This window comes from Leopardus geoffroyi, chromosome C1 (genome assembly GCF_018350155.1).
Source record: "Leopardus geoffroyi isolate Oge1 chromosome C1, O.geoffroyi_Oge1_pat1.0, whole genome shotgun sequence".
NCBI classification, from domain to species: domain Eukaryota; kingdom Metazoa; phylum Chordata; class Mammalia; order Carnivora; family Felidae; genus Leopardus; species Leopardus geoffroyi.
In genome coordinates, this window is record NC_059328.1 from 192,957,488 (window position 1) to 192,974,350 (window position 16,863).

Sequence of the window (16,863 nt, forward strand, 5' to 3'; positions counted from 1 at the left end):
CTCATCTCCTTATGTGAAACGATCAGACTTACTACCCGCTCCTCCTTTCAGCACAATGCTGGTCGTCCCCCACCTAAAATATCCAATTCGATCTCTTTTTTATCAGTCAGCTTCTTGGTACAGAAAAATAACCTTTGTTCTAAGTCATACTGCAAAGCTATCTTATCCTTCCTCCTGCAAAGAAACATCTAGGCAAATGACTTTGGTTATGAGAATTAAATCACTCATCTAGTTACAGAGCTACTGAAACACCGGGAACCAGGAGACAGGTCCGTGGCCTCTGGGCCAGTGATTCCCCGCCCCCCCCCCCCCCCCCCCCCCCCCCCCGCCCCAGATCTCGAGGTTTCTCCCCAGTCAACATTGGGTTGCCCTGTTGCCCAGCTCACTTGTCTGCTCCGGAGATGTGGCAGCTGATACAATTTTCAAGACCCTTTTCTGGCCCCCGCAGCTCCTCCTTTTCCTGGTAGCCTAAATTTTATCAGGGTGAGGACACAATCACTCAGCTTCCCTTCCCAACCCACCGCCACCATCCTTTGGCCTGCTCTCCTCTTCAGAAACTGGAACATGTCTGTGCCGATGGACTAAGTTCGGTCACCGCACCACAGTTTTTCTCTTTTTCCTCTATGCAAATTTGAAGAGTTTCTTGCTGGATCCATTTGACGAGGAACTGAGGTTACTCACCGCTCTAGCCGGTTCCAAATCGAAAGTGTGAAAAGAAAGCTTGAGTAGTGACACGTCCCCGGTAAGTGAGAAAGGTGCTTACTGTCGGTTCCAGTTAACGATACCACTTCTCTGGGGGAAACGCCCTGCAGGGGATGCTGGGATAACAACACGGGTTCGATTCCCTACCTTCGTCCTCACTCGGTTGTTCTTTCCTGGAGGTCGGGCGTGGGAGACAAGATTTTAGTGAGTGTTCTTTTCAGCTCTGAAGAATTTCCCGAGGCCTTTCACCCCCCCCCACCCCCCCTCTCCTCCATGTTTGAGGCTGCTTATATTTGCATCTCCCTCCCCGCCCTGTCTGGCCACCTCTGGTTAGCCACCTCTTCCCCACTTTGTTCCCAACTCTCTCCTGGGCGTCGACTCCCCCCAACCCTCACCTCAGTTATTCCCTCTGACCTCTGCCTCTTTTCCCTCCTCCACAAACTGCTTCCGGGTAGCCTTTCCAAATAGGCTCCTATTTCACGCCGCCCCGGAATAAACTCTCGCCTTCTCTCACCAAACAAACTGCTTTCAATAAGCCTCTCCTACCCCCCCTTCCAAACAAATAACATCCCGTAACCCACCTCGTTCTGAGATATTGCTTTTCATAACCTCCAACCGTTTGTTCCCCTCCTCTCAGAGAAACGGTTTTCAGAGTTCCTTCTTATTGGGCACTGAGCTACCTCGGTGAAACCATAAAACACACACACACACACACGCGCACACACACACACACACACACACACACACACGACCAACAGCCTCCCAAACAAAGACAAATGACCTAATATAATCTCGCCTTCCCTTTCTCTCTCTGAGAAAGAAAACTCTCGTGAGGTGTATAAGGGCCCATTTGGGTCCCTTTGAGGATTTCCTTCTTCCCGACGAAATGAGCTAAGGAGAACTACAGTAAGGCATTCCAAGGCCAAACACATTCTACTGTTTATTACACATATTACATTCTTAAATAAAAATGCGTCACATAACATTTTTTGCATAGATATCTTACAATATACCAATTTAAAAAAGAATTATGAAACAGACCAGTAACAAAAATAAATTTTTTCTTCATTAATAATTTTGTAACATTAACATACCACCATCATATAATACAAATAATAGTTTTAAATCTTAAGACTTTTGTACAGCAAAAAAACTTGACAAAGTAATATATTTATATATATATATAAAAAGCTTAAAAAAAATAAAATGTCAAAAAAAGGCATAACCGAGGGCTATAAGACTGGGTACTTCTGTGATATATTATAAATACCAGAGAAGGCCTGAGAGAATGTGACCTGGGGGGAGGCGGGGGAGGGGAGGGGGCTGGGAGTAGGTCTCTCCTAACACACTTGTTAGACACATCTGGCAAAAAGAAAATGTATAGTGCAAAAATAAATTTCTTCAAGCAACTGTTAAGAGGATAATAGAGATTTGAAAGAAAAGTGGTGGTGGTCGGGAAGTTGTGTGCTGGGTATGGGGACAGGGCGATGAGAGAGAAGGAGTTTGGGGTGATTCATGGAAAGGAAGGGCAGGCTGCAAAAACATTCAACATTTATTTTTGCCTCTGTGTTAGCAAGGAGATCTTGGCCATAATAGGTGTATTTTTCCTCCCTGGAATGAAGCAGAAGTGAAAGATAAGGAAATTAAATCAGGTCTGGGTTTAGATAGGAAATGCATGCTGGAAAAAAAAGAAAGAAAGAAGAAAGAAAGAAAGAAAGAAAGAAAGAAAGAAAGAAAGAAAGAAAGAAAGAAAAAAGAAAAGGAAAGGAAAGAAAATGGTTGAGAACCAGCCAATGAGCCCCAAAGCCTTTCGGAACCTAGATTTGCAGAAATCATTCTGCCTCCGGTCCCAAGGCCTAGGATTAAAATGTCCCCTCTCCCCACCCGCCGCCCCTCCCCTCCACGTGGAGCTCCCAGTGTGGTTTCAATATACTGGCATTATAAGCATCCGTCCCCCCCAAAAGATATTAGGCACTGGTGGCTACTCCTCTTAAACGTCAGTAGCCTGTTTTCCTTCTGCGAAGGTACAATAGGTACATCTGCACGCCCGTCTAGGCGTGGGCACACATACCACCCTCATTATTCTGACGTGGGGTCCGTTTTATGGCAGTAGACAGAAGCTGGAGTCAAAGCAGTTTACGATTCCAAAGCTTACAGTTGAAAAAAATTGTATAAACAGTCCCCAACAAAGAACGTATCACCCTTCCCTCATGACCGCTGAGAGGGAGCCCTGTTTGAAAAGAGTATCTGGTTGGGGATATTAGTGAAGTGACCGCCTAGGATTTCGCTCTCCATTTTTGACACCTGTTTCCCGAGGACTTAAAAACGTAAATGCAAAACACCTGAAGAATACAGTACTATATTGGAAGGGCGCTCAGAAGAAAAGTGAATTGCAGCTTTATTTCCCCCCCCCCCCTTTTCCGGGATCTATTTATCAGGAACCAACAGAGGGGGGGTTAAGAGTGTTAAAAGCAAGAGAAAACCCTGAAGCCTCAGGCCATTAGTCAGGGGATCTCATGTTTACAAGCAGTTTTTGTTTCCTTGGACGCATTTTTGTTATTCCATCTCAAGTATTCCCGAAGATCCTCACTGAGGAAAGGAGGCCGTCAAAGAGGCATTGGTGTATGCTCAGGCCAGCCCCTCTAGTTTCCAAACTGAGAGATCACCATGTTTCCCGAAATTTAACCCAAACTCAGAATTCGAATTCTCTCCTCCAGCCCCTACCCTCCCACGACCACCGCCCCCCCCCCCCCACCCAACACTTGGCAGGTGGCCACTTCCGGAAGATGCCAGGGAAAGCTTCCACATGTACATTTCAAACAGGCTCTGCTTGACGAATTTTCACTTTGGCAAAGATCTGGGTGCAAAATTATGGCCAGAAACGCTGGCCCTCATGAGATCTTTTAAAAAGAAAGAAACGACAAACCTGATTTTTGCAGTTAAATACGTCGCATCTCTCTGACTTTCCCTACCTTCTTCCTTCTCCTAAAACCAACTTGTGCAAAAGACAAGACAAAAGTACTCTGCACTGTAGTTTATATTTTATGAAGCGACTTCCATGGCGGAAGTCATTTTGAACCAATGAAACTGATCACTAGAGGTGGTTGTTCTTGCCATTTGAGTTCATTCCTTTTGACTTTGCCATACAATTCAGGCATAGGGGCTATGGGCGGAATGTTCTGAATGCACTAGGTGAGCTGCCCTGAAAGTCCCATTTATTTCCCCTTTTGATGCAAATAGACATGGCTAATCTGGAAGCTTATCCCAAAGGAAAGTCCTTAAAAAAATCTTCTCTGGCTTCTGGATTCAAAGAAGATTTTTTTTTAAAGATAGGAATCAGTTCTGCTAATCATGCGTGAGGTTGGCTGTCTTTTTACCCTGTTATAATCAGGCAATCAAAGATGTAAAAAGGGCACAAGAGGCACAGGAAGGGAGGAGATGGGGTGTCTGAAGGGCTTTGCAAGGGAAAGCACATAGAGAGGAGGAGGAAATGGCCAGCATGAGTTCATTTTGGGGTTTCCGATATTTTTATAAAATGCAGCTTTGTCATGGAATCTGAACATTTCTTTTTCTGGACATAGGACTCATCACCACCAGGCTTTAGGCTGGGCCAATTAACTGTTAGTGGGGCAGGAGGCCAGTAGCTAGGAGAAGCATGATAATTTCACGTTTCCACATCTTTGACTCACAGCCATGTGGCAGGAGGATTCAGAAGCACAACTTGAAAGAAAGGAAATGGTCAATGGCTTAGAAACACTCTTCCTCTGAACATCCAGCTCTGAACCCTGGATAAAATGTGCTCGAGAGGACAACCGCAGGAAACACCATGCCAGGTTTTTCCTTCCAAATTTGGGATCCCCGGGAATGTCAGGAGGTAACGATTTAAATGAGAAAGTGGTTTAATGTGTTTTAAATGTCCATTAAAGCACGGTTTTAAATAACCTGTCCTCTTGGGGGGCAAAGCATCTTCAGATGGTTATTTCCTGGAAAGCCTGCTCCCGCTCACAGGCTCTTACCAACCATCTCTGCCATTTCAGAGACGATGGACATCTTATCACGAATCCGTTTCCAAAATGATGGGGTGTTACCCTCGCTTTTGTGGCTAGGTCACCGATCACAGGTGTCAACCAGGCTAGAGAAGAACAGTTTCAAAGCCATACACTTAGCACCCACCGAATTTCAGGCCAATTCTCACAGCCCACAAAGGACTCTGAAGCAAGTAAGCCTCACCATCGTGGTTCAGCGCGCCCTGCTCCGACCAAGGTCAGGAGCAGATTACAAAGGACCTCACTGATACAAAAGAGAGAGGAATTACTGAACATTTCAGACACTGATGAGGACCAAAAGGGCCTTTGTTCCGCCACATTCAAATGAGAACTTTTCAAGACCACAGATGACAACAGGGAGCAAACAAGCAATGATTACTCTTTTGCGTTCTTTTTTTTTTAAACTTTCTTTTTAATAGAGCCTTGCATTGGTCAGTTCAAAAATTAAATTCAGTATTATAAACCCTTAATAATAGCATTTCGAGAGGCAAGAGCAGCTCCAGCAGGGGAGAGAACATTTGTAAATCGTGGCAGCCACGGCTAATGCCATCACTGGTCTGTGCGTGCATTCATGCTGGAGGCTGCTATAGAAAGGGAAATCAACGAACCAACAAAATCTGGGGTGTCTAAAGTTTCATCTAGTGCACTGATTGGAGGCGCTACAGTTTAATACAGCTGAGGTTTAAGGGTCCCTCACACATCCTTCATCCAGAAAGGATGCACCACACATTCAAATAGAATCCCATGATACGCCCTGATGGACTGGCCACAAAATGCACTCAAATGCAGTAGAGGACTATAAGATTGTCAGCAAGCAGTGCTCCAGAAAATGTTTCTAAGTCATGTCTAGTTTTAAATCTTTGGAATAAAACTGATTTTTTTTTTTTTTTTTAAATACCCTCCAACTAACATATACAGAATTGCCTCCGGCAAATGGGCAGATTTTATTTTATGTGTGTGTGTGTGTGTGTGTGTTTTAGGGTGGTTTTTCTTTTTCTTTTCTTTGCTGTTGTTGTTGTTGCTGTTGTTGGTTTTTGTTGTTGTTGCTGTTGTTGCTGTTGTTTTGTTTTTTGGTCTACATCGAAAAAAAACGAAAAAGAGAAAGAAAACTTTAAGGGCCAGACCTCAGAACGCCCAAGTGTCCAACTGGCAGTTATAGCATTTGTGATAAGGAGGCTCCTTTACCCTTAGACGAATAGTTTCAACACCTCAGTGAAATCAAAGGTTGCAGAAAGCTGAGAAACCAAATGCCAAGGATCTTGAAGGTTGCTGTCAGAAATGTATTTGTGTTGCTTAGATTATTATTTCCTTTTAAAGACTTCAGTGTTGCATCCCAAATAGATATGGGGCGGCATTTTAACAGTCAATGAGTCAAACAGTCAAAGGAGGGCAGAAGGGGAGCCAGCTGGTATGAGGGAGCAGCAACCATGTGCGGACCAAACGCCATTTTTGTTTTTTTTTTTTAGACGTGTCTTGAAGGGATGGTCCCAGAATATACAAAATATACAATCTGTCCTAATAACCACCCCGCTTGCTTGCATAGGCCATTTAATGGTCCTAAAGGCAGTCTTTGGAGTTGAGGCCAGGGCCAGCTAGCTAAGAATGCGGGTAGATAGAGACCGATATTGGATGTGTGTGGGCTGAAAATGAGGAATGTATGCCCCCTTGGAGTCAGCTTGCAGAGTACGTGTGAGGCCTCTGTTGATCCTGGGTGCTCTAGGTCACGAGTCATGGGGGGTCTAGCCAAAAAGAATTAGAAATATGTCTCTCCTTTCAGACAGACCATGAGAGAAACTTCTCGACCCTTTCCTTAAACGTCCACCCTTCGTTCCCACAATGGCATTTCGAATTGTGTGTTTTAACAAGTGGGGGAATATGAGCTCAGTGGGTATGAGAGAGGAAGATAGGATGATGTTTTCTGAAGCCACTAGACTCGGGAGGCATCCTCAGTTCTCCCCACTCCTGGAAAGAGTGATATTTTTGGCTTTTTGTCAGGTCAGAACCCAGAGTTAGGTTAAATATGCAGCTGCCCTTTGAGACTAGCGACATCTATGCTGAAAGTGGTTCTAAGGTGGCAATGACACACAGCACGGGGTTGGTCACTATGAGCTGAGGTCATGATGCCTCAAGGGGGATGAGAGAACTGTGATGTCCCATCTGATTGGCTGCTTCGAGAGCTGGACATCCAGGTGCCGAGAGAGTCCTGGAGAGGTTTAGTCCATGGAGAAAAGATAAAACATTTAAGCTTCCAAATAAGCTTTTTCAAGTTTTCGTTAGCAAAAACAGAGAGATTAAAAAGAAAAAATCTAGCACTGGCAATAAGGTGAGGCTCAAGGGATATACTGTGATTTATCATCAAGGACTTTATTCTCTTGGCCACTTTGCAGTCATGCTAGAAGTTTCCAGAATCCCTAGTGCATATGGTGTGCAAGAGTCAAAAAGTAAGAAAAGAAAACTCCTCCCTTGAGAGTGAAGTCTAGAGAAATGCAGGCCAGAAAGGTGTAAGGTGTTATTCCAGAGTCTGCCGCCGCTAAGGCCGTTGGTATTGACTCGAAAGATCTCAATAGTACTAAGAAGAACCAAAACCGATCAACAGTTCTGTGAGGAAGTCGGACGCACGGAATAGTAGGACTTTTCACACACAAAGGACAAATAAACCAAGAGTTAATTTTGGCTACCAAACTGCAATTTGGTTTTCTAGGTCATTTTCCCCCAACTATTTAAAAAGAAACATCAGTGCTACACATATGCAACTTTAAGACGTTGTATTCTCCTATCAAGTTGCACTGAGAAGCAAGTTAAATAAGCCCCTCTTACTGCCGTCCACCTGCAGAGACGTCACATCCATTTTCTTTGATTTCCATTGGCAACAGCGGGAAATAATTCCAATAGTGCTGAAGTAAGCAGCCAGTCTGCCTTGCTGAGTTCACCTGGTTTCCTTCTTCTTCGTCTTCCACCATCTGGCAAGGGCAAGGCATAAAGAATAGACGTATATATTTTAAATATAGCTGAGTGCATGACAGTGCGTGTGTGTGGGTCTATGTGAGTGCGTGTCTGTGTGTGTGTGTGTGTGTGTGTGTGTGTGTGCGTGTGTACACAGAGGTTTATACGTGAGAACTTTCTTCTGCGAGGCAATGGCTCCCCGCCTGAAGTCCAGCCCCCTGCCTCACGGCATTTCCTTTAGACAACGGCCGACGCCATGGCAACTCTGGCCTTTAGGGTTTTTAGATATGTCTCTTCATATGGAGGGCAAGATGGTCAGACCTGGAAAAACACCTAGGAAATATAAACAACAATAAGGATATAAGAGGGGTCCAGGTAACAAACCCAACTTCCAGCACCCCTTAGAAAACGATTAGCCCTACCTTAAAGGGACCAGGTACATACGTATCGAGAAATAAGGCAGTGTGTAGGGAAGGTGAGCTCGAGGTCAGACTGCGTGGATTCAAATCCCAGCTCTTCTACTCTTTGTGTGAGTGACTCTGAGCATGTTAACCTCCCTGGGCCTTAATTCTTCCTCAGTAAAATGGCGATAATTATAGTACTTACCTCACAGGTTGGTTTGGGGGATTAAATGAGATGATCTATGCAAAGTGCTTAGAATATTAACTGGCACATAGGAAGATGTCAATGAATGTTAACTATTATCATAGTTGTCATTATTAAAGAAGAAACTAACGAGAAAGTGCTTCGGAAACACGGGACATGCCCGTATGCTGCCCGTAGTACGGCAGAAAGCGATTAGCTTGTGTCATTGAATGGTGGAACTCTAACAGTTCAACGCCCAGATTTTAGTCTTGAGCTTTACAGCGAAAGCACAGAAATGCTGCCTGTGATACCTACGGGTCTGTACAGACACTCTATTACATAGTAAGTCAAGAACAAGAATGGAGAAGTGAGCTCACATTTATTGAGAATGAGAAAACACCCAGGCATGTGCTTGGTATTTCCCCAGTATTATCCAGTAACATTCTCAGCAACCTTCCATGGTAAGTGTTCACACCTCTTGTGTGTGTGTGTGTGTGTGTGTGTGTGGTAAGGAAACTGAGGCAAGGGTCCTGTAGCTAGCGAGCGGCAGACTTGGGATTAGAACCTAGGTAGATCGGCAAGCCCACTCTTTCAAATGCCCACTCTTTCGAATGCCCGGTTTCTTGTTGCCTGAGGTCCACCACTGAGTGCCCTCCTCAGGCTCAGATCCGGCACAGTGGTCATCTTCACTCCTCCCCCTTTCCTCTGGTCCCAGCAACTTTATCTTCTCTTGGCTAGCCACGCTTCTGCACTCCCAGGAGTACGGGGCTGACCCTCCTCCTAAGGCTAAAGTTACAGCCACAGTGGGCCGACAGTCACGTGACCCACGAAGATTCATGAGAGCCAGTCCTGGAACGCTTGCTGAAACAATTGGAAGACAGAAGCTCTTTTCCCACTCGGGCTGCTGAGCTACTAAGATTGAAGCTGGAGCTGCTGGTGTCCATTTGGCCACGTGGGAAACAGCCTGCTTAAGAATGAAGTCAATGGGGAAAAATGGGCAGGAGAAGAGAAAGAGAGAGAAAGAGTCCTGATGACCACATCTGAGACCCTGGATCCAGCCAAACCTAAAGACCAATCTAACTTTGGTCTTCTTAGTCTGTTGAGCTACAAAATCCCCTTAGAAGCTAACACCAGTCTGAGTCAGGTTTCTGTATCATGTACCTAACAGAGTGGGCATTTCCATATGCCTGCAGCCTACAATCAATCTAAGGTTCTGGCTAGAATCTCAGTACAGTCAGCACCCAAGACAGCAATCATTCTTAGCTCTGAGTGTGTGCTCTCCCTCTGGATTCTTCTCTTGAAACTGGCCACTCTCTTACCTGTGAGAATATTCCCAGGCTCTCCTGAGGCCCAAAACATGCTCACAGTCCAACATTCTTGTTAGGATGTTAGCAAGCTGCCCTGATCAGGTTAGCAAGATTTCCTGTTTGGGGCAGGATTTCCCAGTGTTTGTTCATTCTTCGAACAAACAAACAAACAAACAAACAAAAAACCCACCCTACCTCCTGTGTTGAGTGAACCCACTCTACCCACTCTGTGTTGATTTCTTAAATAGGTACACATGCAGGATATAACACCAAGGAAATGAAGCAAAACAGAACAAAGGCCAAAATAGAAAACATGTAAAAATGGGAAAAGTGCAGTAGAAAATACTCGAATCCAATAATGTACTGAATAATAATAATTCTAATTCTAATCACACCCACTTCTTTCAAGCCCTAATTTAATATGAGCGAGATATTTGGATAATCCCTTAGAGTGCCATCTAAAGGGGACTTAACTTACTATAAAATAGGGATAAATATTCTTTAAAAGTAAGTGCTTGATGTTACTGGTATACAGATAAGCAATACAGCCTATAGGGAATTCAGCAGTTAACTTCCATGACTTTGTCTTATCCTGAGGGCATACTCAGTGTTGACCACTGCCTGCCTGTTCTCTTTCTTCCCTCCCTCCCCCCTCCCTCCCGTCCTCCTTTCTTCCCTTCCTCCTTCCTTCCTTCTTTCATCCCAACAGCCTAGGGAAAGAGGATCTAAGTTGGGAAGTTCTTTTTGTAGGCATTTTTTAAAAAGTTAACATCCTCAATAAGGACTCTATAAAGAAGACGCCATTCTTATCTCCTCCACCAGCTGAGATAGTCATCAGAAGGAGGCAAAGCCAAAATTTGAACCCAAGTAGTGTGACTCCAGAGCCCATGCTCTAGCCACACCTGCTCTTTAGACTGAGAAGAAGGGAAAGCTGAGCTGTCAATTTGAGGAGTTTGTAGCAAGAAGAGTAATGGGTTTGCCCCCCACCAAATGTCTACACTGAATCCCTAGAAACTGTAAACATGGTAGGTTATGTGGCAAAGGGGAATTGAGATTGTGGATGGAATTAATTTGCTGATCAGCTGATTCTAAAATAGGGAGATTATTCCGGATTATCTGGGTAGGGCCAATGCCATCCCGGATATCTTCAAAAATGCAAGAGGGAATTGAAAGAGAAGACAGAGAGATGGCAGCGGACAAGAACTCAACAGCTTGGACGAGGAGGGGACGAGTGAGTAGGGAAGAAATATGGGCCGCCACCCCCAGAAGCTGGAAAAGATGAGGAGATGAAGTCTCCCCAGAGCTTCTAGCAAAAAAATGCAGCCCTGCTGACAGCTTGGTTGTAGCCCAGTGTCACCTTCTAACCCACGGAAGGTTACCCATAAGAGGGTGCCTATGAGAAAATGCACTTATAAAGTTAAATAAAGATGATACTAAATTTGTGGCAATTGGCAATGGCAGCAACTAGAAAATGAATCCAGAAGCGCATGCGGTCAGGCCTGAGTGGTGAGCACCTGTGAGAAAGCAGTAAAGTGGGCACCAGGAAAGCGCTGGCTGTCTGAAAGAGGAACACGGGGATTGGAGATGGTGGCGGTCAAAGACAGGTCTTGGCCTGTGGACGGACCCTCTTTCCTTTCTATATCCTACGAACCTAAGGGAAAATGGTAATCTTGATACGGAGCTTCATCTGAAGTAACCCCTCAGTGATGCACACGTTCAGATTTTTATTCTGCCTTTACCAATTGCCTACTACTATGTGCTGGGCATCCAGCGATATATGCGCAAGCATCTATCTTTACGCTTCGAGATCTTTCAGGGAAAAAGAAAAGTGAAAAAACAAACCAAGTGTTTCACGTGATATGAAATGTAACTGCACTCTTCCTGAATCGAACCAGCCTCATTATATGTGCAAATTCTTGTAAGTGTATGGTGCTTAGAATTCAGACGAGGTCCCTCACCATTGGGGTTGTATTTAAATTCAATATACCAGCAAGATACTTAGTCGTGATTAATTTATATTTATTAATTTATACTTACTGAGAGCCACACAGGAATAGAAAAAGGTAATGCATAAACTCGCCATCTAGAAATGCAGAATCAAATGATTCTAAGGGTAATATACCCCCAGAGGGTATTTATGACTATACAGCAGTCAGATGACCTTAAATAAGAAGGTCCTTAATGATTGAAATTTGTTCATTACAGAGGATTAGTCAAACCACTCTTGTCATTTTGCCTGCTTATGAAAAAGGCACAGTAAAGTCATGAGGGCATGAAGTCAACGGCAACCCTCTAAGGCACCAAAGGGGCTAGAGATGGGTTGGTATTTGTTGCCACCTATAAGTGGGTTGACGCAAAGATCACAATGTTTCCTCTCCACTGCCCAGGATCTCGAAGGTACTGTCCTGATAGCAGTCTCCCTGAGTTATAACTATGCTGAGTTGGCAGAACAATGGCCTATATATCACGGCTCATGGAAACAGAGCCCTGTTTACCAGCACCAGCAGCCTCGTGCCGCATGGGCTGAGACACAAGACTCATCCCTCTAGCAAGTGGTCACTCCACGGGCTATCCTGTTCAGTCTGATGGCAAGGAAGTGGCAGAGGCTCACGGCTTTCTCCCCCAACCCACACCTAAAGCCAGAGGTCACAAAACCCAAAGTCTTCAGGGGCCGGGCAGATAAAGTGAACAGGTGCAATGGGCCAAGGACTGACTATCTGATTGTACTTGTGATAAGGCATGGCTATGAAGCAACCCTGCTCTTCTCTAAGAGGAGACAACGGAGCAAGCAAGAATGCATGGCAACTGGTGGTCTGGCTTCACACTGGGAGACACGGGGTGTGGTGGGAACGGTGAGAGAGTAGTGAGCACGTGGCCACCAAGAATGCGTAGTGACGACTGTTTAGCTCCAGAGAATTCTGGCCACACGGGAATGCGAGCCCAGCGTGACCGGATCTTCTGATTTTTCCGGACAAAGCCAGAGATGCAGACATTTTTGTGGCATCTGGTAATTTTAAATGTACGCAAAGCAAATACACAAAGAAAAACTCATTTATTTTTTCAACTTCCCCAATCGGCAAAATAAAAGTCTAAATTAGACTTGGTACACGCTTTGCAGACAGGAAGTCCCATTCCAAGCTTAGCCTATGGAGTGGTCTGCTTTCTCAAATTACAAGAAGCAAGAGGGAGGTTTCTTACACTTATCCACGCTGTGGTACCAGCGGGACTCACAGTCCTGCTAAGGGCTACAGATGCCCTCTTTTCTGAAGGTAAAAGTCCTTTAGGAATGCCTGCTCCCCAGTCATACCAGGCTTGCCTTTCATCTGCTTTGGGACGACTCCAATCCCCCAATGCCACCTCCCAGACCTGCTCTATTCTTAGCACAATCGCCACCATTGAAACATAAGGTGCTGCCTGTCGTGAGACACTAAATGAGAATCCAACCCCTTATTCCGGACATTGTTGAGAATGCACTATTGGCCAATGCCGCGGGACTTTGACCCAGACCTCTCCCAAATCGCAATCTCCCCCAAATACTGTGTCACAGAACTTGTACCATCTGCCCAGTGAATTTCTAGCTCCAGAAAGCATATATTTTGGAGAAGACAATAAAGCAAAAGACTAACCAAATTACCCATCTCTGACATCTCCTTCACTGAAATACCCAGTGGGCTTGAAGTTATCTCTCCACAGAAATCATACAAACGGTCAGATTTAGTCCTAGCATGTCGACTGCTGGACAGCTGTAAATTTCTTAAGAAGTCAGTTGATCTGAAGAGAGGAATACTAACTCTGGCCATTTCCCAATAAGAATTGTTCGTCCATTTCTAAGGATGAATGCAGTCCACAGTGCACAATCTGAGCCACGGCCACACCACTCTTCAGGGATGGGCGTCTTTTGTGTATGCCTGCTACCACACACTTGGACAGCTCACATAGGATTCATCTTCATCCCAGTTGATATAATCCTCTCCCTCAGAGAACTGTGGGCAAAGAGCCACACGCTATGCAGCTTCTTTATTAGCAGCCAGGACTAGAGAGAAATGAACTTAGATGGCAGTTGAGGGAAGATGTCAAGTGAGAAACATTACTGAAGTATAATCTGTAGAAAAGCAGCCGATGCACCTAAATTCAGGAGGCCTTGGCGGTAAGGGATAGAAATTAAAAATCAGGTTCTGTTCTTGGGGAGCAGAAGAGAACTCCAAGGGAATGAAGGACAATAGCTTCGTAAAGTGGACTTCCTCGGCCGGCCCTGGGGTGGGAGGTTATCTCTGGGCTCCAGGAGGCATGGGGGCTTTATTTAGTGCTTAAAGAATGAAGATAAGAGGAAAATAGCCTCTTCAGGAAGAAGGAAAAAAAGGAGGAAAAACATGAATGCTCCTTTACAAGCATCTTAAAGGAGCACCAAGCCAACCGGCCACCCATGAGACCTGGCTACTACTGCTCTGCTCTCCAAACACACACGCATGCGCGCGCGCGCACGCACACGCACACACACACACACACACACACGACTCCAGAGGAAGGCCTGGTGCGGGGAGGTGCCAGCACAGGCGCGGGGAGGCAGGATGTGAAAGCGATCGCATTTCCTCCCACGGAGAGCCAGGCCTCTACGGACATCCTGCGGGCTGGGGAACCCTGAGGCTTTCAGGGCTTTTATCGTATTAGGAGCATTTTTCTCATCATAACTGAGACCTTTAGTATTGCATTAAAAAGATGGTTAATTTTCTTAAGCTTCCTTTTAAACACAGAAATAGGATTAGAAGGATAACATGCTCAGATGCAAGCCCATTATTTGATTATGTCTAAACCTAATCCTGCCTTCACCTTGGCCTGCAGAGTCTCCATTTTGGGGTTTATTGGTTGATAATGCCAAGGCTGTCAGATACTATTACTTGTGAAGTATCTGTTGCTACGTGCTCTTTCTTCCACTATCAAATGCTGAAGGTTTGAAACTGAATTATAGGATAAGTTCTCAAAGCCTCGCCATCTTTTAGACTTTAGTCCCTATTTTCAAAGGAGAACGAGTGATTCAGGCCCCCAAAGAGCGGGGACTCTCTCCAGTAAATTCATTTCTACTAACGCTTCAGAGGAGAGCCTTATGAGTAACCTTCCTTCCGTTCAGCAGGCTTTCTATTCTTTCATGTTATTAAGCGTGAGGAAAACTGGTATTGATGCTAATAAAAAGATCAGAAGGAGCAGCTACAGGTGACCATTCTCTAGCTTATTACTTTTCATATTACAGGAATATCATCTGCCACATCATCTCCTTGAGGGTAGGAACTGTGTCTTATTGCCATTCAGTGACGAACGTGATTCCTGCCCCAAAGCTGGCATTCACTAATTACCCATGTTACCGGACCACGAGTCCATATCATCTCTTGATTTTACCCTGAAAGGCACCCTTACCTCCTCGGTTTTCTCAGTGGCCAAGTAAAAGGCATTCCCAGGCCTGAGTCTCTGGGACAGAGGCTTGGGATAACCCCAGAAGCATATGGGCAGTCCACCCCCAACCCACCTCACCTTCTCCCCTCCCCATCCCGGAAGCTTCCTCGTTTCTTTACCTGTCGCAGTGGTTGCATTTAAAGGGCTTTGCACCTGTGTGTTTCCTGTAGTGCCTCGTGAGCTCATCGCTTCGTGCAAAACGCCATTCACACCCTTCCCATGAGCACTTATAAGGCTTCTCACCTGCAAGAAGAGACGGAACGACCATGGTCAACAACGGGAACAAAATGGCCACATACCTGATCAGGTCCTGCTCTCTAGCCACCGTCTTGAGAAAGGACCGTAGAAATCATTCTCGAAAGACTACATTGCCTAATACGCTGTGTCACATTTTCTTTAGTCTCCTGGTGTGGTGTTGTTGCTGTTGCTGTTGTTGTTTTTAACCTTCAAAAGTGGTCTCACAGGAGCCTCTAATCTGGAGCTGTCATTTCAGTTCACAGAGTCAGAGCGTTTCCTTCAACTGGTGAGGGATCAATTTTTATTTATTTTCTATTCCCTGGAGCACTTTGACCCCCACTGTCCAAGCAGAAAGGAAATGCGCTATTTTCGTCCAAACCGCAAATGCTTCTAATTCTATTTTTCTCCAGTACCTACAGTAATTTACCATTTCAGCCTTTTTAGCTTTCTCCCTCCTCTTCCCTCCTACCACAAACTGGAGCCAGGGACCTGACTGACAAGGCAAACAGCTCAGGTCTCCCAGAACCACTGTGCCTTCCAGTAAATGGGAGTGGATGGACAGTCAGGAGAAAGGGCTATAGTTTGAGAGTAAAACAGAAATCCCTTGACGATTCCTGCCATTTATGTAAAATACAGTCACAAAGTCCTCTTTAAGGAGGCCATAACTTAATGGTCCCAGAGCTTTCATAGTAGAGAGAGATACAGAGTATTACAAAATATTTTTAAAGCCAATTTGTAGAGCAAGGTTTTAGCCACAGTGAAGCTGCTTCTAAGTACGAAATTCGAGCTCTTGTGCTCAAGTGACCTTTTCGCACAGTAAATACAGATGGAGGGATATGCAAGAGAAAGACACGATTTTTCCCTAGACCTTTTCTTTTAACCCATCAACGTCTGTCACCAAACATGGCAAATATTTACCCTTCCAACTGAATGGTGGGCTGGTTCTGATTACGAAGAAAAATAATCTTGGGGCACCTGGGTGGCTCAGTCGGTGAAGCGTCTGACTTCGGCTCAGGTCATGATCTCACGGTCCATGGGTTCGAGCCCTGCATCGGGCTCTGTGCTGACAGCTCAGAGCCTGGAGCCTGCTTTGGATTCTGTGTCTCCCTCTCCCTCTCCCTCTCTCTCTCTCTCTCTGCCCCTCCCCTGCTCATGCTCTCTCTCTCTCAAAAATAAATAAAACACTAAAGAAGAAGAAGAAGAAGAAGAAGAAGAAGAAGAAGAAGAAGAAGAAATAATCTTTACAACACGATGAAATCATGAGAGTTACCGAGCCCTCATAACTGACAGGTGGGTTAGCACAGTGGTCATGAGCTCTGAGGTCAACCTTCCAGGGTTCAGCTTTCAATGCTGCCCCTAACTGTCTAACTGGGGGCAAGTTAAGAAACTTGTCTGCGCCTCTGTCTTTCTAGAGATAATAACAGCATGGACCTCAAAGTGTTTGAAGAGCATAACTTAATACACATATGTATTATATGTTAATTAGAACAGCGCCCAGCACACTCGATGTTGACGTCACTGGTAAATATTACAAATTGCCAAACCCACAACTTCAGGATACACACACAGGTGCCAAAGTAGTCCTATGGCTGCTCCAT

The 16,863-nt window shown here is 45.1% G+C and overlaps 1 protein-coding gene across 3 annotated transcripts in view; it reads right to left on the reverse strand.

The window, feature by feature from the left end:
- Positions 1-1,616: 1,616 nt before the first annotated feature.
- KLF7 (Kruppel like factor 7) overlaps positions 1,617-16,863 on the reverse strand; it is a 91,938-nt gene continuing 76,691 nt past the window's right edge. For all 3 annotated transcript variants that reach the window (XM_045480955.1, XM_045480956.1, XM_045480954.1), the window contains exons 3-4: positions 15,148-15,271; positions 1,617-8,024 (exon numbers count right to left, since the gene is read on the reverse strand). In XM_045480955.1, coding sequence (XP_045336911.1) covers positions 7,973-8,024; positions 15,148-15,271 — 176 coding nt within the window. In that variant the 3' untranslated portion in view covers positions 1,617-7,972. The remainder of the gene's footprint in view (positions 8,025-15,147; positions 15,272-16,863) is intronic.